The sequence below is a fragment of the Oenanthe melanoleuca genome, chromosome 9 (genome assembly GCF_029582105.1).
Source record: "Oenanthe melanoleuca isolate GR-GAL-2019-014 chromosome 9, OMel1.0, whole genome shotgun sequence".
NCBI classification, from domain to species: Eukaryota; Metazoa; Chordata; class Aves; order Passeriformes; family Muscicapidae; genus Oenanthe; species Oenanthe melanoleuca.
Window position 1 is genome coordinate 16,290,358 of NC_079343.1, and position 19,960 is coordinate 16,310,317.

The following is a 19,960-nucleotide window of genomic DNA, read 5'->3' on the forward strand; positions in this document are numbered from 1 at the left end:
GGAAATGGCTCCTAATAGACTGTTGGGGAAATGCCTCCCTTCCCTTCCCTTCCCTTCCCTTCCCTTCCCTTCCCTTCCCTTCCCTTCTCTTCCCTTCCCTTCCCTTCCCTTCCCTTCCCTTCCCTTCCCTTCCCTTCCCTTCCCTTCCCTTCCCTTCCCTTCCCTTCCCTTCCCTTCCCTTCCCTTCCCTTCCCTTCCCTTCCCTTCCCTTCCCTTCCCTTCCCTTCCCTTCCCTTCCCTTCCCTTCCCTTCCCTTCCCTTCCCTTCCCTTCCCTTCCCTTCCCTTCCCTTCCCTTCCCTTCCCTTCCCTTCCCTTCCCTTCCCTTCCCTTCCCTTCCCTTCCCTTCCCTTCCCTTCCCTTCCCTTCCCTTCCCTTCCCTTCCCTTCCCTTCCCTTCCCTTCCCTTCCCTTCCCTTCCCTTCCCTTCCCTTCCCTTCCCTTCCCTTCCCTTCCCTTCCCGTGAGGTGATGTGTATTCTCCCCTCCCTCCCCCCAAATCCAGAAGGATTATGTGTGTGTCCAGAGGAAAAGCTTCTTGCAAGTTCCTTTGTTCAGAACTGACACTTGCTTTGACTTGGAATGTCTCTCCAGTCTGTTTTGCAGAAGGCCCTGTGACTCCCCACGTAATTAGTGACATGCCTGCCAGTAATTCCATTCCAGCATGTGGCCTTGTCTTTCTGGTGTAGCTTTAGCTGTGGTAACCCCACATCATCTTTCGGATCCAGGATGACTGAACACAAAGAAATGAGACATAGCATAAAGGCCAATAAATTGACAGGAATAAGTGAATATAAGGGTATAAGCATATATGTACCACAAAGAGTAAAACACCACCTAACTCAGTGTCCTGCCCCAGGGGCCAAGAGAAGATACCTAAATCAGAGCAAAGAAACAAAGCAATAATGCATTCAGGATAATTCCTTTATTTCCAGGGTCCTATCTCACAGACAAACTGAGGTGATGTCTATATTTAATGGTAGCTCATGATGTATTTTTGTTCCATCAATGTATCCAGCTGGTTTTTGAACCAAGCTTCCAGCATCCATACTGCTGTATTAGATCACACAGCTGGGGTAAAGAAGAGGGAAAAGAAGGTAATGAAATGCTTGGTTTGGCTTCAGTTGAAAGAGGAAACCACTCTACTTGCATGCAACATCCTTCTCAACAGAAACTCTGGATCTACAATAATCACAATGGCAGTTGGCCCTTTATGGGCTGTGTCTTCACTGCCTGGTGCTGCAATGCTCCTTTTTTCAGCCTGCCCCACAGCTGATAGACACTAAACTGATAGACACTTAAAAACAACCTTTTTGAACCTTCTCTTCCACTCCATGGCTTTCTTGGAATTCAGCCACTTGCTTCTCTCCTGCTCTGCCATTCTGATGACTGAGAATATACTTGTTCCATGTGTGAGTCAGTCATGATCTTCTCTGTACTCCAGAGTGGTGGGAATTCACCATCCAGTACCTTCCACATTCTCTTGCACATTTTCCATCCCTCAGTCCTTTCTTAGAGATCTGCTTGGAGTGATGGGTTTGCTCCCTGTTCTGCTCCATGCCCAGCCATCCTGGGAAGAGCTCATGCAATTTAGTGTTTCACAAAGATGAATTAAAATTTCTGCAGGAAAAAAATAAATAAATAAATAAATAAAAAATTTTAAAAAGACATTAACCAGATATCCAAGGTGCTTTTCTGCCAGCAAATAGCTTGATGTACTGCAGATAACATACCATGCCAAAAAAAAACCCTGCAAAATGAAGAGCTGAGCATTAAAAAGGGTTTGTAAATCAGCAGTAGATTCAAAGAGACAGAGGGCATAGAGAAATAAGACTTAAGATCTTAAAAGAGCCTGAAAGTAGAAGTATGAAGGATGATGACCCATCAGGAGGTGATTGCACCCTTCAGGAGGAGGCCAGAGTGCATCTCCCATGGAGCAGGGAGTTTCACAGCTGAAGCTCAGCTCATGCCTGTGCAGGCAGAGCAGAGGGGTCAGAGCTGCACCGTGCCAAAGCCCTTACTGCAGCCATCGTGTATTATTAGCAATCTGTAAGTTACAGATGGCTGAAACTTCTTCTGCAAGAAAGCCTCCATGTCAGATGTGCTTTTATGTTACTGTAAGTCAAGCACATGAAATAACTGTTAAAATTATTGCCAACCTAAAGCATGTATTTTTTAATAAATGCAGTCTGCCTGCTTTTTATGAGGCATTGTTTTATTGTAACCATAAAAACTTCAATTCCCTCTACCTAGAAGTTCATCTTTTGAATTACACTTTTCTAGTTCACTCACTCTGCAGTCAGTCAGCTTAATTTATAACTTGTATGGATTTTCTGCCCAGCAACAGCAAAAGGAAAACATTCAACAGAAAAAGATGTCGTACCAGAAAGAGCACAAAACCTGGCAATGAAACTGAGGGGCAAATATGCTGGTGGAAGCGTTTTTAGGTTCTTAATTGCCCAATTTTCAATCTGAGAGTTCCAATTTGTAGGAACAGAAAGACGAACACGATTTGAGGGGACTGGACAAGACAATGCAGCACTGCACATACTTTTCCATCTCAAAGTGCCAGGGTGTGGTTTGGAAACACAGAGCCAGAATAAATGATTATAGCTTCGCTAACTCCAGTGATCTCATAGCACAAGTATGTGGGACAACCTCTGGCAAAAGGCCCTTCTGCTTTATATAGGTTGCTTTCTGAATCTAATTCCGTAAGTATATGAGGTCTGAGCAATGAGTCTGTCTAAATAAATACCAGTTAACAAAGATGCTGTATTGAGCATCTTTAAGGCCTTACAGCCTATTTCAGTGTGTCAAAACTTAAAACACAGACTTTCACAGCCAGAGCTGGAGGAAGGTCAAGGGCTGATCAAGGGCTGAGGGGGGACAGCAGCTGCGGGGCTTTCAGTGGTGTCCTGTGACAGAACAAGGAGCAATGGCCTTAAAGTAAAACACAAGAAGTTCCACCTCAACATGAGGATTAATTTCTTCACATTGAGGGTGGCAGAGCACTCGAACAGGCTGTCCAGGTAGTTTGTGGCATCTCCCTCTGTAGAGACATTCCAAACTCACCTGGACACGTTCCTGTGTCACCTGCTCTGGGTGACCGTGCCTTGGCAGGGGAGTTGGACTGGATGATCTCCAGAGGTCCCTTCAGGCTCTAACAATCCTGAGATTCTGTGAAGGGAGGGCGGTGAGGGGGAGGTCGGTGAGGGGCTGAGGAACCGAGTGGACGTGGTGAGGGCTGAGGGGCTGGGGTCGGCTGAGGGGGATGGTGGAGGGCTGAGGCGGGATTAGGGCTGGGAAAGGGGATGAAGAAAATGAGGGAAGCGGACCAGATGAGGGGGGCTGAGGGACCGAGTTGGGATGAAGTGGACTAAGGGACCGAATCAGGGCGCCGTGTGCGAGGCGGTGATGGACAGAGGCGCTGAGGGAGGGATGAGGCGCTGAGGGACCGAGGCGGGTCAACTGAGGCGCTGAGGTAGGGAGAGAGGACAGTGAAGGACCGAGGCGGGTTACTGAGGCGCTGCGGGACACCGAGGGACGGTGAGGGACTGAGGCGAGTCGCTGAGGGGCTGAGGGACGATGAGGGACCGAGGCGGATCGCTGAGGTACGAAGGACGAAGATGAACAGTGAGGGACCGAGGTGGGTCGCTGAGGGACGGTGAAGGACCGAGGCGGACCGCTGAGGCAAGGGGAGGGACGGAGAGGGACAGTGAGGGACCGAGGCGGGTCGCTGAGGAGCTGAGGGACACTGAAGGACGGTGAGGGACCGAGGCGGGTCGCTGAGGAGCTGAGGGACACTGAAGGACGGTGAGGAACCGAGGCGGGTCGCTGAGGGGCTGAGGGACACTGAAGGACGGTGAGGGTCCCTGAAGCACGGAGATGGACGGTGAGGGACCGAGGCGCGCCGCTGAGGGCCGGGGGGCGGCGATGGGCGGAGGCGCCACGGGCGCGCCCCCTCCCCGCCCCTCCGCCCGCTCCCGCCGCCTCTCGCGAGGCCGCCGCCCCCCCCCCCGCGCGCGTCACCGGCGGAGCGGACGGCGACAACATGGCGGAGCGGCGGCGGCACAGGAAGCGCGTCCAGGTACCCGAGACTCTCCCTCCTCTCTATCTCTCGCCTCCCGGCCCGGAGGTTCCCGCTCTCCCTGCTTAGAGCGGCTTCCCCCGCTGCCTTCCCGCCCCATGCTGTTGCGAGGCGGCGGCTGCGGGTGGCCCGCGGTGAGCGAGGAGAGCGCCCCAGTCTTGGGGCACCGGGAGCTCCTCAGGCCGGCACCGGAGCCCGGGCTGGCAGGTTCTCCTCAACATTTTCTAGCGGGTTGGTAAACGCTGTGAAAACAGAGCGGGGAAGCTCAAGTAGGAGCGTTTCGGGGCTGAGGGCGGCCGGCTGAGGGCCCCCGGCACATCAGAGGCGCCCCCGCTTCATCCCTATGGGCTCTGCGCCCTCAGAAGTTCTTCGGCTCTCCATGACCAAAAAATGTCATTTGGAGCTGTTCCCTCTTTTTAATCGCCGTATTGTACTCAGAATCTCCCCCGTTATCCGTGTCGAGCAATAGCTTAGTGCGGGTAACACCAAAACACCCGGGAGCTGCACCTTCCCCAGCGTGTCCGGCCCAGAAGACGTGGGACAGATGGTAAAAGCATCTTAAAAGCTAACGTGCCCCAACCAGGAAATGATGCGGGAAGGAAAGGAAATTTGTGTCTGGAAAACATAAACAAACAGGCACGCCTATAAATAGACCTAATCGGCTTTGAGATCGTGTTAAAATGTAGTGATAATTGTGTGGTGGCACTGAGAGGCAAACTATGGGCTGCTTCGGTGTTTTCATTTACCTGGGAGCCTGGTGTGTCGAGGTGTAATTTTTACAGGGAGTTTTACAGAGTTTTAAATGTTTTACATGTTTTGGGCGTGATTACAGTATCAGCGACCTTAACGCTTGTTGCTGTTATGTGTTATCAACACTAAACCTAAGTTGAGTTTGTTTGAAGTTTATTGCTCTGCTGTAAGAGCAGATAATATTCACGGGAGAGATCACAGAGCCATTCAACAATGCCTGCTTCATATGTCGCCCTTCTGCTTGGTTGCCCTCTCTCCTTTCTCATCCTTCCCTTTCCCAGCCCATTTTCCCTTCCCCCAGGAAGATGGAGATCTGCCTGTACCTGTAAAGGCTCTTTTTTTCCCTTTAATTCAAATTAGCGAGGCAGGGAAGAAATGCAAGGAGTAATTAATCAAAATCTTGTTGAATGAGCCCTATCCATCACAAAATTATTGCAAAACATCACAGAATTATTCTCTTTTTTAGATTTTTATAGGCTGTCCCTTTCCAAGGATGCCAACAGCTCAATAAAGCACCCATCAAACCAAATTTAAACGTAATTTAATGTTTGTATAACACCCAAGGCTGTGGTCTTGCAGGCAGTTAAGCACATACTTAGTTTTCATCCTGTTAGGAGTAAAAGAATTTCCCAGATTGTTAGTAATTAAATCAATGTCTGGGTTTTAACACTTAAGGTCGTGGCCTAAATTTATGATATAATTATGCAAATAAATGTGTATCTTCATAGGTTCCTAGTGTAGGTCAACAACAATGGAAAGACAAGACAGTGAACAAAGAATACTGGTGAATGCCCAAGGGGCGTTCTTAATTGGTCAGTGAATAAAACAACTCATGTTTTTCATGGTAGTTAATTTTGGGTTTCATTTTTCTTAAGCTTTTTGAACTTTATTGGCATATTTGCAATATTATTATCACGTTTTTCTGGCTCATGCTGCAAGTGTCTTCTTTTAAAATGAAGTGTGGGATTTTTATTTGTAGGTGCTTCAAGTGTTTTAGCAGTGTTATTTAATATAAAGTGATGTTGGCCCCCTAAAGAGATTGTTTATCATAGTGCATGCAAGTCTGACATCTGAATAACCTGCTGTCATTAAACAGCTGTATTTCTTGACAGGAGTGAGGTTCTTGGGAGAAGCTGGTGTGTTTATCTGTGGAAGAGTCTGATGTAAAATGGAGTTCAGTTAGAAAAACCATGGGCACAGAATCTGGGTTTGAAATTAATTTTTGTAGGATTTTATGTCTGCCATCCAGATTAGAATCGTGGTAGTTAGGTCAGATAGTTAGACATGAAAAAATGCTCAAAATTAGTTCAAAGTTCTGTCTAGCCTGCTCCATGTTTCCCATCGGAAGTAGTCACAGGAAGGATCTGTTTTATGGAATGCACTTTCATCAAAAGACACATTGCCCAATGTGTGTTGCATAGCTTAGACTCTTCCTCTGAAAGTTACAAAAAAGTTGCAGAAATTTTAACTTCAGAAGTTTGAACAGAGATATTTCAGAGATAAAATTCTCCAAGTGTCGTTCCTGATGGTAATTTAACTGTAATCAACACGGAGATTAATTCAGACATGCAGTAGTGAAGAGAGGCTGGTCTGGAGGATGCAGATTGCTTACCCAGTGGCTCCCATGTGATTCAAGTGTCTGAAATCAAGAATGCTTGCTGTGTTTAAAGGACTTAGTGACAGGAAAACAACACATGTTGTTTAATGGCTAGTTTAATCTTTTTATTTTAGACAAAATACATCTCAAAAGATAGGAGATGGCTTTGAATGCCTGTTACTCCAGCAACCTGATCAAAGCTATTTCATGTCTTGGAACTATATTTTTTTCCATATGTATCCTGAAATGTTCACTTAACCACAAAATGTTCAGTGTTGTTTCCTTTGACAGGCACTGGGCTGGGTAACACGTGGCACTGTGCTGGCAGCTCTGCAGTTTGACTGTTAAATAGGCATTAAGTTTTCATTACCTTGGCTGCATTCCACATACACAGTTTTAGTCTGCCCGTGGCAGGTTTTGGGCTGATCTTTGCGTTGGGATTAACAGCACTTGCCTTGCACCTTGTTGCTATGTCCTGCACTCCAGAAATGTTAATTAATGCACATAAATACTGCTCCTGAAAAGAGAGAAAACAGCTCCTGGGCAGTTTGGGAGTCAGTGTCTCACTGCAAATTGATGGCTGAGGTGGCATCAGTGCCATTAATGACAAGTACTTTCCTTGTTGACTTTTTCCTTTGATCCAAGCTTTGAGATTCTCCTGATGAAGGACATCTACTAACCATTAACTTTATCAATGACATAACTAATCATTACAATTAACTGTTGTAGCCCACAGTTGGGGCTACATGTCATGATTTGGGTTCTGCTGGACGGAAAATGCAACAGCTGCATTGCTGTTCCTGTGCTTCAGTTTTGTGTGACTCTGAAAAAGATCTGCAGAAAGGACAATGCAATGGTGTTCCAGTAATGCATATTTTAGTCCAGCTTGCCCATTTGGCTTTATTTTCTTAATAAAGTCTAGTAAAGATGAGGGGGATGATAACAAAGGAAAATGATTAAATTACGTCTGTCTTTGAAAGCTGAGTGGTATCAGCTGATAGAGGAGGAAGAAACAATGATCAAGGGAACAAAAAAAAGTGGAAAAATGGGAATTAAAAGTATCAGCCTGAGTTGTCATTAAAATAAGAGATGATCTTTTGGAAATCTTGAGTTACATTTTTGGAGGTGGGAAGGGAAAAAGTCAAAACAGCTGGTCTGGGGTTGGAAAGGGAATGAAGCTGTTGTGTTTTGGCTTCAAAATACTGTACATTGCTCCTTGGATCTGTTTTTAAACTCTCTATGTTTACAGAGTTCTGTATGTTTTGCTCAAAAAAATTAGTAATGGTTGAAAAGAAAGAGGGAAGAAAACATACTTCTGTTTTCATAGGATATATACTGGACTGAAAAACATCTGCTAATCTTTTTCTGTAAAGAAAAGTTAATGTTTTGTGGCCAGACATGGCCACGGTAATCCAGAAGAACTGGTTTCTCCACATGGCTCTGCCACAGTTTCTTTTAAGAGACCCGGGGCAGTGCTTGCTCTGGTCATCAGTGCAGGAGTCAGGCAAGTTTATGTTTGCTACTCACTGAAGCAAACAGGGATTTCCTAAGAAAACTCCTAACACCCTGGTGTGTTCGTTTCCCCCTACCCACTTCAGTCATTCCAGTTTGTGTGCTTTGTCTTTGGCACATTGGTTTATTTTACAAAGTACAAATACCTCAGCAACTCACAGTCCCCTGCCACAGAACATCCTCTCTGAGGTCCTGACAATCAACAGGGAAGGGAAAAAGACAATGCTGCAGTTCTGCCGAAGCTGTGATGTGCTCAGCACTTTCAGAGAAGAGAAGGCTAATGCAGTTGTAGTGTCTGTATAATGAGGAGAGGTGTGTAGAATGGAACCTGGGCTGACACAGTGTCATTTTTGATGTAGACTCTCAGCTTGAAAAACAGGCACCACATGATAAATGTGCTTAAATTTCTTCTTTACCTTCTCTGAAAACTGTATAAACTATTAGGCTTCAGCAGTCTGCTTTGAGGGATGATGTTCTGAAAATCTAAGAGCAAAGAAATCAACTAGATACCTGTTTCATTGAAATAAAAGAATTTTGATGACCTGTTTGAAACAGAGGAGCATAAATCCTTGTAATGCATTTGGCTGCACACAGAATAACTTGTCTTGCTAGTGACACTCATCATTTACTCTCTTCTGATTTTCCAGAAACTCTGGTTATGTTACCAGGTTGTAGAAGGAAATTGTCCTGTCTTGGGTCATGCCTGTCTTCTTGCAACTGTAAAGCAAAGAGGGAATAAAATGAGTTCAGTTTTCAAACCGGAAATGTGCTCTGCCCTTTTGTCATCCATTGAGTGTTCCAGGAGTAGGAAAACCTGAATAAATCATGCTTGGGTAGAGTTGAGGGGGAGTAGGAAGCTCATGGGCACACAAATTTCAGTGGCTCAGTTCAGATGTTATATGTGATGTGTTCAGGCCTCTCTGGTGCTGCAGTCCCAGCTGGGGGTTGAATTAACTGGGAACTACATCCATGCATTGAAGTCAAGAAGGGACTTTGCTGTACTTTGATTTGGGAGATATTGGTAAATTTGACTAGGACTTCCCTTCACTTCAATGAGTCTGGAAGGTCCCTGAGTTTGAATTTGAATTGTGATTGAGAATTATTCTTAAAAATTTAAAATGTCTTTACATTTCTAGCAAGTCACTAGGCTGAGCCCTGCTTTTCCTGTCAGTAGGTGGAGTTCTTCTGTCTAGACAAGTAAGAAATTTGGTTTGATTTTATTTTTAATGGCCAGAGTTTGTAAGTTACCAGAGATTCTAAATCTCTAAATTTTACATACTGTCTAGTGACAACATGGGCTACTTTAAAAACTAACAAAAATTTGGTTGAATTGCAACTTCAAAAAGTTGTGCCCAGGGTAATGAACTTGCTATTGCTTTGGATGATTTAATTTATTGATGGAATATATTATTTTCTGTCAGTCATCTTTTTTCATATTTTAACAGAAGTCTGGCTCTGCAAACAAAGGATTGAAAATAGGATGAAAAATGGGGATTAAATTTCAGGGGACACTTTCTCAGAATGAGCTCAGTTAAACTGTGACAGTCTCTCTCACTGGGAAGCTTTTTTTTTGTTTGGGTTGTTATGAAACTATCCCTCATGGACAAAGCAATAGAGAGAAAGGAACAATAAAAAAAAAATCTGGTGCCAGCCCCTGCCTGTGTAGTGCATCACATGACCCAGCAGGATCATAAATATTTTAGGAAGAAGGAGAAAAAACACCTTAGCAGAGGAATTAACACTGATGTGAATATCTGCATTTTCTCTGTCTGTTTTACTGTCCGTGCTGTGAAGTACATTTGCCCTGTGAACTGTTCCAAATTTCATTTGCTGACAGGAATTACTAGAAAAGCAGCATTTCACACACAGTTGCTGCCTGCAGTCCCCAGTCTCCTGGTGCCTTATCCCATGTGGCAATGATGGGACACAGTCACTTGTTTTATTTCAGTGCACTGGAGCCCCTTTTGTTGCTGTTCAGTTACTCTGGTACCAAGTTTGATGGTTTGGTTTGATTTACAGTTACTGGTAGAACTGTACCATGCAGGAGGACCAGAAACCACAGAACATATATGTGCACTGTCAGGGAATAGATTTCTTAACTGATGTTCAATACAAATTTTTAAAATCTAAAAATGAAAAAAAAAAAAAAAACATTGAACATGCAGAAGGAGGTAATACCCATTTGAGGACTGTTAAGGATCATCTGCCCTAATTTGGACAATTGTTTTAGAAACTATCTGGTGAGTGAGCATATTTCTGCTTTCATATGGAAGCTTTTTTTAAAAAAGTCTCAGAGCTAATGACTATGGAGTCTTTTGGTCACTTGGACATCCCTTGTGTTATTCTCTTCAAAATTGTCCTCAGATAGGAAAAGCAACAATCTCCTCTAGAAGGATACTCATTAACTAGTTGGTTTTGAAAGTTAGCTGTTCAAACTGTTGAAAATTAACAAATCTTACCATCTGAAGCTTTTATTCTGGTGTGACCACATCTATTTGACCTTGCATTTCCATTTAACATGCTGTTATTATACATCTTAAAAGCAGTAATGGAGGTTGTATATGTTTATTGACCTTTAGGAAAATTAGGTCTTTAAATAGATTCTGAAACTTTTATTACTGTAACTGATCAGTCTGATTTGTGGTTTATATAATCTGTTTCTTCAGGTAACATGAGAGGAACAGGTACAGAAAAGGCACTGCAGTGTGGAAAGCTGTGCTGGTGTTTCTGTGTTACTGATCCACAAGTAGGAGGGGGGATGGAGAATTAAGCCTTATGGATTAAAAGAATTTATGGGAAAGAATTTTGAGGAAGTTAGCATAAGTCAGCTTAATATCCCAACCTGTGTTTTTTTCAGATACGTTTTTGTGAAGCAGGAACATTAGAAAGTTTTTCTATTCCCTGCTTGCAGATATTAGATCTTAATTTTACATAAATGAAAATGCCCATCTCCATCCTTCTGCCTTACACATCTCAGAATTCTGTTACCTCTCTGCAAGGTGGTAGAAGCACAGAATTTGTGAATGTGTGCAGACTAAGGGGTCCTCTCTCATAAAGCATTGGTTTTGGTGTTTATATTGCTCTTTCAACAGATCTGCTAACCTTCAGTTCATCTAACTTGAGATTTGCTGCTTTTTTGCTTCATGTAGACAGAAAGTTCTCAGGAAAAATTACTTTACCTATTTTCACATTCTTTATATTTTATTTGTAATTTATATATTGCCATGAAATAATGAAGACTTTGCAATATCTGCAGTATCTAAATGAGTGATTTTCTTATGTGTTTAAGCTGTGTTAATAATTTTTGACTTTTCCCACTGTAGGAAGTTGGTGAGCCATTCAAGGAGGAGAAGGCTGTTGCTAAATACTTGCGCTTCAACTGTCCAACAAAATCCACCAACATGATGGGCCACCGAGTGGATTATTTTATTGGTAGGGTTGCTTTTAACCAGAGAATTCTGGTTTCTTCTAACATTGCATTTGGAGGGTGGGAGAGGCTGTTTTATTTTTATTAATAGTACTTTATCTAATAGGTACTAATCTTACAGTTTGGTTTGGAAAACTTACCTAGGTATTAGGAAACCATAAAATTAATCTCACTAGCCTGGAGTCAATGCAATAAACTTTTCACTCTGTGAAAAGGTGTGTGATGTCAAGAGGAATATATTTCAGTATAGTGACTAGTCTTAATTGAAAGATTGAAAGGATCTGGAATATCACGTGATGTGGTCATTGTGGTTCAAGGAACATAGACTAAATGTTAAAAATAATGCATTTTAATTAAATTTTTTTCCTCTAGCTTCAAAAGCTGTGGATTGCCTTCTGGATTCTAAATGGGCAAAGGCAAAGAAAGGAGAGGAGGCTCTCTTTACAACCCGAGAGTCTGTAGTTGATTACTGCAACAGGTATGACCCAGGCTGCTTCTTCAGTGTCACTAATGGCTGTAGTTGTGCAGATGTCACAGTTATTTAGGAACCAATGTAACTTGGGCTTTGTGCATCCTAAACTTTAGTGGTTGTATGCAAAAATAATGATTGTATTTATATTGCTGTGTTTGAGGGTGGAAATGATGTAGCTCCACTATTTTTGTTCCAGAAACTCTCTCAGGCTTTCACTGCACTGCTTGGGGCAGCAAAGTGAAGCAAAGGAGTTTCCTGAATTCTGACAATATTTGAAGTTAGTAGGGTCAGAGCATGCAAATCTCTGTCCCTGCTGTCTGAGGAACAGGATTCTGTTCTGGTCTCCCTGTTGGGAATTCAGGTGTGCTCCTTTCAAGGATGTTTCTAGTTTGTGACAACCTTAAGAATACCAAATACTACATGCTGGTGCCTTGCTGGCCATATCTTTATATCTCCATACATAAATAGATAATGTATGCACTTGCAATAAGGTCTGTTTGTAGCTGGCAGGAAGGGAACACTTGGCATAGGTACCACAGTTTGAATAGAGCAATTCTGTTCATTGTGCATCACTTAGCAGTGATCTCAGTGAGCTGTATGTCCACTTCCTTAGTTTTGCTATGAAATACATTGACATGAACTTGAAAATAAATATTGTAGGAATTGCATTAATGGGGAAGATAATTAAATGGATCTCGTGGCTTGCTGTATCCTACATCTTGTGTATTCATTTATATCTGCAAAATGCTGCCTCAGAAAAGTACAGTTTTTTACCCAGTTTTGAACTGATGAACCAAAAAAAGCAAAGCAACAGGCAAAACATGGGATAAGTAGGTCTGGTGTGTGTAGCTGTAAATAGAGCAGGTGATGGTGACCTTGCCTTTCAGTCATGCTGCTCATGATTATGTTAGAGAGGTGATCTAGAATGGTGTCTAAAAACATAATTGAATGTAAATGTTGTTCTCACAGCTGCACTTAAATGAATCATTTAACTTTTTTCGTTTTAAGACTCCTGAAAAAACAGTTCTTTCATCGAGCATTGAAAGTGATGAAAATGAAACCTGACAAGGATACAAAGAAAGAAAAGGAAAAAGGAAAGGCTGAGACCGGGAAAGAAGAGGAGAAAAAGAGCAAGAAGGAAAGTGGCAAAGATGAAAAAGCTAAGAAGGAGAAAGAAAAGGAAAAGAAGAAAGATGGTGAAAAAGATGAGTGTAAGAAGGTAAGTACTATAAAAGTAAGAGAAGATAAAAGCCTGTAACAAATACCATCAACAGATTGTTAAGATTGCACTGGCTCAAAAGTTGGTTATTCTGAAATATGCTTTGCTTTTTTTTTCCTGTTTTCATCTCTAAAATATGCTGCTTTTTTGTTACCTTTTGAATTGGTCTTATTTTGGTCTAGATCAAAAAAGAGGCTTCAGTTGGTCTTCGTGTATGTATCTTGTCATCTTTTAATGTGGACTGTGTTAATTAAAACCTGTTTCTCTCCAGTGGCAGCAGGCAGGGAAGCTGTGTACATCAGTTACCATAGAATGACACATGTGCATGTGACCAAACATCCAAACCAATGCAGCTGCACCACTGAAACAAACAGTTTTGCAGTGTTTGGTAACAGGAATGTTTGGAATGTCACATTTGGTATGTGGGGCCTGTAACTGGCTGTGTAACAGCACTCCCTGACTGCCTGCATCCTGCTTCCTTCTACTTGAGCTTCCAAGTGTAAACTACTGCTGTGCAGGTTTTAATGTGGTTTGGGTTTGTTTTCACTCCTGATTGGTCTTATTACTTAATTATTATTAGCAGAACAGAATTTCTAAAATATTGGGAAACTGCAGGAGAAATTTGATGAGTGAATGTGGTTCTTCTTCTACATACAGTGGTCTGAATCAGTGAGACTTATTCCCATTCAGACATTCCTAAGTGAAATAATGCCACATCTAGTGAGAGTTACGGTCTTGTCTACAAAGGTCTGTGTGTCAGAAGAAACCTAAATAGAGAATAAAAGAATTATAAACAGAACAATCCCACTGCAGTCCCAACCCAGTATAAGATTACCCAAATCCTGAGGTACTTCAAAATGCTGATTATGAAAGTAAAAACTCCTCCAATCCGCTGTCAAGGGGGGTACATTATTAAATGTATGCTAATTTTTAAACTAATAATTATTTATTGAACTGATATTTAGTGCATTATGTAAGCCAGTGGGTAGGAACATGAATGAAACACAGGATCAAAATCACAAAGTTAATTTCTCACAATGAAGTAAGCAAAAAGAAGCAAACAGGAGAGAGAGAAGAGGAAGCACAAGATCCAAAAAGAGATTGAGGACAAAGAATAAATGGGCAGAAACTGGTTCTGCCAGGATGTCCATTTGGGAAATATGGCACTAAAACAGCAAATAATTCTAACAAAGTCAGTGATGGTGAAGTGTTGTTCCCTGTTCTTCATCCCTGTACAGATTCCTGTTAATATCAGCCCAGCTTTGCTAGGCATTTGATGACACAGTGTAATCCTCAAGTCATAGTCTGTCCTTAGACAGTAAAAACGAGATTTCTCTTTATTTATAATTTTCTTTGATTTTTCAGGTACCCAGTTGGTAATAAATTAGAACAGGAGGAAATAAAGTATCTTTACTTTAAAAAAAAACAAAAAACGTGTGAACATGATGTTAAGTTTGTGAAAAGTTATCAGATTAACTATATTAACAGATACTATAAATTAAATAAAAATATATAGTAAAAATAATTTACAGTATTGAATATAGAAATTAAACCATTAATTTTTGTAGATTTTATATATAATTATTTGTATATGTATTTTAATATATAATGATTTTTATATATAATATATTAGGTATAGATAAAATATTTATGTTTGTCCTCAGGATGACACCCCAGGAACACCCAAGAAAAAGGAAACTAAGAGGAAATTTAAACTTGAGCCACATGAAGACCAAGTTTTCTTGGATGGAAATGAGGTAAGATTTATTGGTGTTTTTCAACTTTGGGTGTCACTATGCTATTGTCAGACAATAGCTTAATTTACTGGATTTCTGCAAACTCCTGCTTGACATGTTGAAAGAAAAATTAATGGCCGTTAATTAATGGCAATGACTGATCTAGAAACCAGATTTTCAGATATTTCAAGGAGGTTAAAGACATGTAAATAAAGAATAGTAACTTTTAAAAAATTCTAAAGAAAAGGTGGCCATGAGGTGAAATGTTTGTACTCGGGATGGATTCAGGGGCTGGCCCTGCCTCGGACAGGGACTCCTGAGGTCCTTCCAGCCCAACTTATCTCACAGCCACCGCCATGCCAAAGTTGTTCTAAGCCAAACAAGCCTTCCAGAACACCATGTTCCGTTGCAGCAGTGGAAATAAAAAATATCTGCTTGGCTTTATGATCTGAGCAGACAGGTGACCCTTTTGTGAGGTATTCCTGAATGCTCATCCTGTTATTATCACTGAAATTTTGGCCTTGAATACTTCTGTGTGCTTTGCTGTTCTGGAAGACAAAGAATTTACCAGCTCTGTAATGTGCAGAGTTACATTTGTGCTTCTCAAGTTTGGGATGAGTGGTAAGTTTACTGTACTGTGTTGATGCTGTGTGTGGCTGTACTGGACTCTCCCCCAGGATTCTTGTGTTCCTTTGGTTATAAAATATACATGGCAGCAAGTCCTGTAAATAAATCACCTGTGCAGAAAATGTGTTTCCCCTTTGTATCTTGATTTTACCTTTCTCAGTTCTTCTACACTTGATTGCTCTGTTTCATCCCATCTCATATGGAGTCACACCACTTCTGATCCTACTTGTCATCTTTACATGAAGTGCCTATTCCAAATGAAGCTGCAGCACAGTATCTGCAATATCACAGTATTTACTGCTTGTCTTAACATCAGTTACTTCTCTGTTTATTAATGAGCTGACATTTTCTAACAACTGTAATCACAAGAGCTTTTTTAAGTAGTAGCTAATTTAGAGCCAATTCTCTTGTATTTGCATTAGAGCTGGGTTTTTCCCTTTCCTTCATTATTTTGCATTTACAAACACTGGATATCACACACTTACTGCCCAGTCTTTAGCTTGCTTGGGCTCACAGAACAGCTGACTGCAGCAGCTGCACCTGAATACAGTTAACTTTGGCACTCTGTGAGAAGCAGAATGTTAAATATTTATTGCATTACATGGAATCACCACTGCCTTCCAGGTGCCCTTCTGGTAGTTGGGATTGACACATCTGCAATGAGGGTTGCTGGTTTATAGTAACCACCAGCTTATTTTCACAGTTAGAAGCTCAAATTCAAACTGTTTAGTTTGCTAAGAAAAAAAAAATACCCACAGATTTTTCTAGTCCAGAAAATCCTTCACTTTATCAAGAAGTTTTTCATTTATGGCTGAGCAGCTCAGATTCAAATGAATCCACAGTTCTCACACAAACATTTGGCTTTGAGAGTTGCAACTGTAGACATAGAGATAACAGTGCTGTGGGACAGAGGGTATAGTGCCACTGATGTGAGCCCAGCACAGGGCCTGCAGTGAGAGCATTCCAGCTGCATCCTTTGTTCCAACTGTTCAGTCTGGGTGTTTTTTCTTCAAAGCTCACAGGACGTTTTGTTTCCACTTAGTGGACTTAGAAAACTTCTTAATTTTTTTTTTTCTTTTCTTCATGCTGGACAACATTAATGAATAAAGAAAGACACAACCAAACCTTGATTCAGTGATATTTCAGAATCTTTCCTTTTCCCATCAGTTCTGCTGTCTGATTGTGTTCCTCAGGTTTGCATCACCTGTCAGTTACCCTTCCTAGGAATCATGACCCCTTTCCCTGCCTGGGTGCTGACCAGAAGGCCTTTTGTTCAGCACAAGCATTGCAGCCTGGCAGTGAGTGTTTGGGTGAGGGAATACAGGAGATGTTTATCAGAGAGCTTGTTCTCAGTGTAAACCACATCATTTCTGTTGTAGGTCTATGTGTGGATCTATGACCCCGTTCACTTTAAAACTTTTGCCATGGGACTTGTACTTGGTAAGTCAAGAGTAGACACAAGTTGTTTATTTCTGTTGCCTTAACCAGTGGGCACATGTGAGTTATGTAAAAATATGAAATCTGTTATGTGTGATACATTTCTGACCCTAGAACTTTTATTTGTGTAGAATAAGACAAATCAGCTAATTTTATTTTTTAATCTAAAATAGTATAGATGTTTAATGAATCTAAGGCAGCATGAATGAGCAGTAAGCCTGGAACCTCTGTAAGTGTACTAGGAAAAACTAATGATACTTGTCGTACCTCTGTCCTGCCCTCCCTGCTCAGTGATTGCCGTTATAGCCGCCACCCTGTTCCCGCTCTGGCCAGCCGAGATGCGCGTTGGTGTTTATTACCTCAGCGTGGGCGCCGGCTGCTTTGTCGCCAGTATTCTGCTCCTGGCCGTCGGTGAGTGTCGGCAGGCGGGGTCTCAGGCCGGAGGCACAGCCCGGCTCTTCCCGAGCTCGGAGCTGGGCGGCGCCGCTTCCCAGGACATTGTTCATTCACCGCAGGCGGGCGGATCCTGTGCGCGCTTCGCTGCGGCCAGCGGGTGTCACAGTTGTGCCACGGGAAGAGGGAGGGCTCAGGCTCGTGTCACCTGTTGGTGTTTCCTGTGTAGTGCAGATTCATTTACTGCCTCTGTTTGAACAAAACAGTGCAGAACATACCCAGAACTGCACACAGAAACATATTTGAGGCGAGAATGGTATCACCAGGATTTTAAAGTTTCTGTGGCAGAGGGTTTAAGGGCTAAATCAGAGATAAGATCCATGGTTAGTGGGGTGGAGGAGACATAGTAAGACCAAACTATTCTACAGAGCTATTGTGGAATCAGGGGTTTCCCCCCATCATCCCCCAGTCCCTGGCTGGGGGTGAGCACTAGCAGTGAACATCTCTTACAGCATGGTTGTATGCTGTGTGTCTATAACAAAATCCAAACTTTCCCTTGTTTTCACACAGCTCGCTGCATCCTTTTCCTTATCATCTGGCTCATCACTGGAGGAAGGCATCACTTCTGGTTCCTGCCAAACCTCACAGCAGATGTGGGATTCATTGACTCCTTCAGGCCCCTGTACACACACGAATACAAAGGACCAAAAGCAGACTTAAAGAAAGAGGAAAAAGCAGAATCCAAAAAGCAGCAAAAATACGACAGCGAGGAGAAATCAGATAGTGAGAAGAAGGAAGAGGAGGATGGGAAAACAGAAGGCACAAGGAACTCGGGAACAGACGGCTCAGGAGGAGAGCGACATTCAGACACTGACAGTGACAGGCGTGAAGATGACAGGTCCCAGCACAGTAGTGGCAATGGAAACGACTTTGAAATGATCACAAAAGAGGAACTGGAACAGCAAACAGATGAAGGGGATTGTGAGGAGGAAGAGGAGGAAGATACCGAAAGTGGGCCTTCACATGGAAAATCATAACTCACTGTGGTTTGGGACTAAGTATGTGCAAATGGTTGGATTTTCTTTGTTGGCTGATCACCAAAACATAGACCATACAGTAGCATATTTGTTTGCTGAAATATCCATGTTACCAAACAGTTTTATATCTAGTTCCTTCATTTTTTTTAACCATTAACTTGATTACTCGGTACTATGTTAATCATTAATATCCATTTATGGAAGTTTTATCAATTTGACAAGTTTTTTATTGATTGATAGATTGCCCAGATTGTCCTCAAACATAACAAAAGACATCATTTTCTGGTACTTGCATAACTGGTCAATTAGCTTAGCTTCTCAAACTTGCTTTTGTAAACCAGGTAAAAGTTGAATGACCAAATCTCAGATTATTCCTAGTTATCCTCATCTGATAGTTAGGTAAAACCCTTCTTAGCCCACAGCCTTCTTGATATTTTTCTTGATTTTGTTTTCAAAAGATTGTGAGAACTTTCCTGAGAAAACTAGTTTTAGCAGAAGTATTTTGCTGACAGTAGAGGAGCTGGTAGTGCTGAATTTGGCTGCAGTGTTCTCTGTTTCTCCAGCCTATGTGCCAGCAACTGAGGAAATCCAAATGGTTTTGTGCATCCAGAGCAGAGAGAGATGTCATCTCCAGCAGGTGAAGGAAGCAGCATGGTTTGGAAATGATAGCTGTTTTCTTTCTCCTGCTCCATCATAATTTAAAAAAAAAATGTATTCTGTACATAATTTACAAATAAAGCAAACCATTTACTTTAACTGCTACTTATTATTTAGAGATTTGATCCAGCATTCAGTTTGTATTATTGAAGCCATGTTGTGGTGTATCTATCAGAAATGCAAGTCGAGAGGACCTCACGGAGTATTTGTGTATGATTGGTAGCTGTTCCACAGAAGCTTTAGTTTTGTGCCAACATTCCATGTATTTGAGTAAAATGATCTTTATTAAATGAAAGCAAACACCAGAGCTGTATGGATGCCTTAATGTTAAACCTCTCTGTACTCCAGAACTGGAGTAGTTTTAAGCTGAAGAGGCAAGAGAGTGTTGGTGTGCTCTCAGAGCTGGGTGGCTCAGAGCTGATGTGAAATGCCCATTAATAACTTTTGTAAATCCCTCGGAGGAGCCGGTGCCGTGTCTCCTGCTCGTCCGTTCCCGCTGCTTCTGTGGAGGATGGACTGCAGGTCTTGGCTGACTGAGCATGGAAGAAGTTACAACTCAGCCTCTTTCCTCTCAAGGACTTTATAAATTTGATTGTCTTCCCAGCCCATCAGAGAAGATGAGGGTAAGAGAATTTTTTTTCCTATCCTAAATTGCTTCCCATCCTTCCAGCGTCAGCATTTTGGATGAAGACACCAATTTTTCAGATTGTGCAAATATGTACATCATCATGGGTGCATTGATAAATAATTCATGGAATTGGTGTATTTGCTTCTTAAATCCTGAATAGTTACTCCATAAGGAAACAGATAAATTGGATCACTTTTTTATTAATATAGCAAAAAAATTAAAGGACCCATTAACTAAACAGATTGACTCCTGACCACTTGTGTGTTATCAGTGATTAAAAGAGCTAACAAAGTCCTGTTGTACCTGAGTGGGGTGTGCACAATGTGATGGGGAGAGCAGAGCCTACACTGGGGCATCACAGGACCCAAGCCCTGCACAGGGTTTT

The 19,960-nt window shown here is 42.1% G+C and overlaps 2 protein-coding genes across 2 annotated transcripts; one reads left to right on the forward strand and one right to left on the reverse strand.

The window, feature by feature from the left end:
* Positions 1–908: 908 nt before the first annotated feature.
* On the reverse strand, positions 909–4,049 carry LOC130256963 (uncharacterized). The gene is made up of 2 exons (XM_056499138.1): positions 3,069–4,049; positions 909–1,616 (listed from the first exon to the last, which is right to left on the reverse strand). The coding sequence occupies exon 1, from the start codon at positions 4,047–4,049 to the stop codon at positions 3,150–3,152; it is 900 nt and encodes a 299-aa protein (XP_056355113.1). The 3' UTR covers positions 909–1,616; positions 3,069–3,149.
* SEC62 (SEC62 homolog, preprotein translocation factor) lies at positions 3,958–19,254 on the forward strand. Its single transcript, XM_056499238.1, has 8 exons — positions 3,958–4,083; positions 11,266–11,374; positions 11,742–11,847; positions 12,850–13,060; positions 14,725–14,817; positions 16,803–16,863; positions 17,152–17,271; positions 17,824–19,254. The coding sequence occupies exons 1-8, from the start codon at positions 4,048–4,050 to the stop codon at positions 18,288–18,290; spliced, it is 1,203 nt and encodes a 400-aa protein (XP_056355213.1). The 5' UTR covers positions 3,958–4,047; the 3' UTR covers positions 18,291–19,254.
* The last annotated feature ends 706 nt before the right edge of the window (positions 19,255–19,960 follow it).

What these genes read in the sequence shown, in the direction of transcription:
- LOC130256963 (XM_056499138.1), bottom strand. Translation starts at nt 4,049, where the DNA reads ATGTTGTCGCCGTCCGCTCCGCCGGTGACGCGCGCGGGGGGGGGGGCG.
- SEC62 (XM_056499238.1), top strand. Translation starts at nt 4,048, where the DNA reads ATGGCGGAGCGGCGGCGGCACAGGAAGCGCGTCCAG. An exon ending in TGCCATGGGACTTGTACTTG is followed by an intron (nt 16,864 to 17,151) that starts GTAAGTCAAGAG and finishes CTCCCTGCTCAG; the next exon opens with TGATTGCCGTTATAGCCGCC. An exon ending in TATTCTGCTCCTGGCCGTCG is followed by an intron (nt 17,272 to 17,823) that starts GTGAGTGTCGGC and finishes GTTTTCACACAG; the next exon opens with CTCGCTGCATCCTTTTCCTT.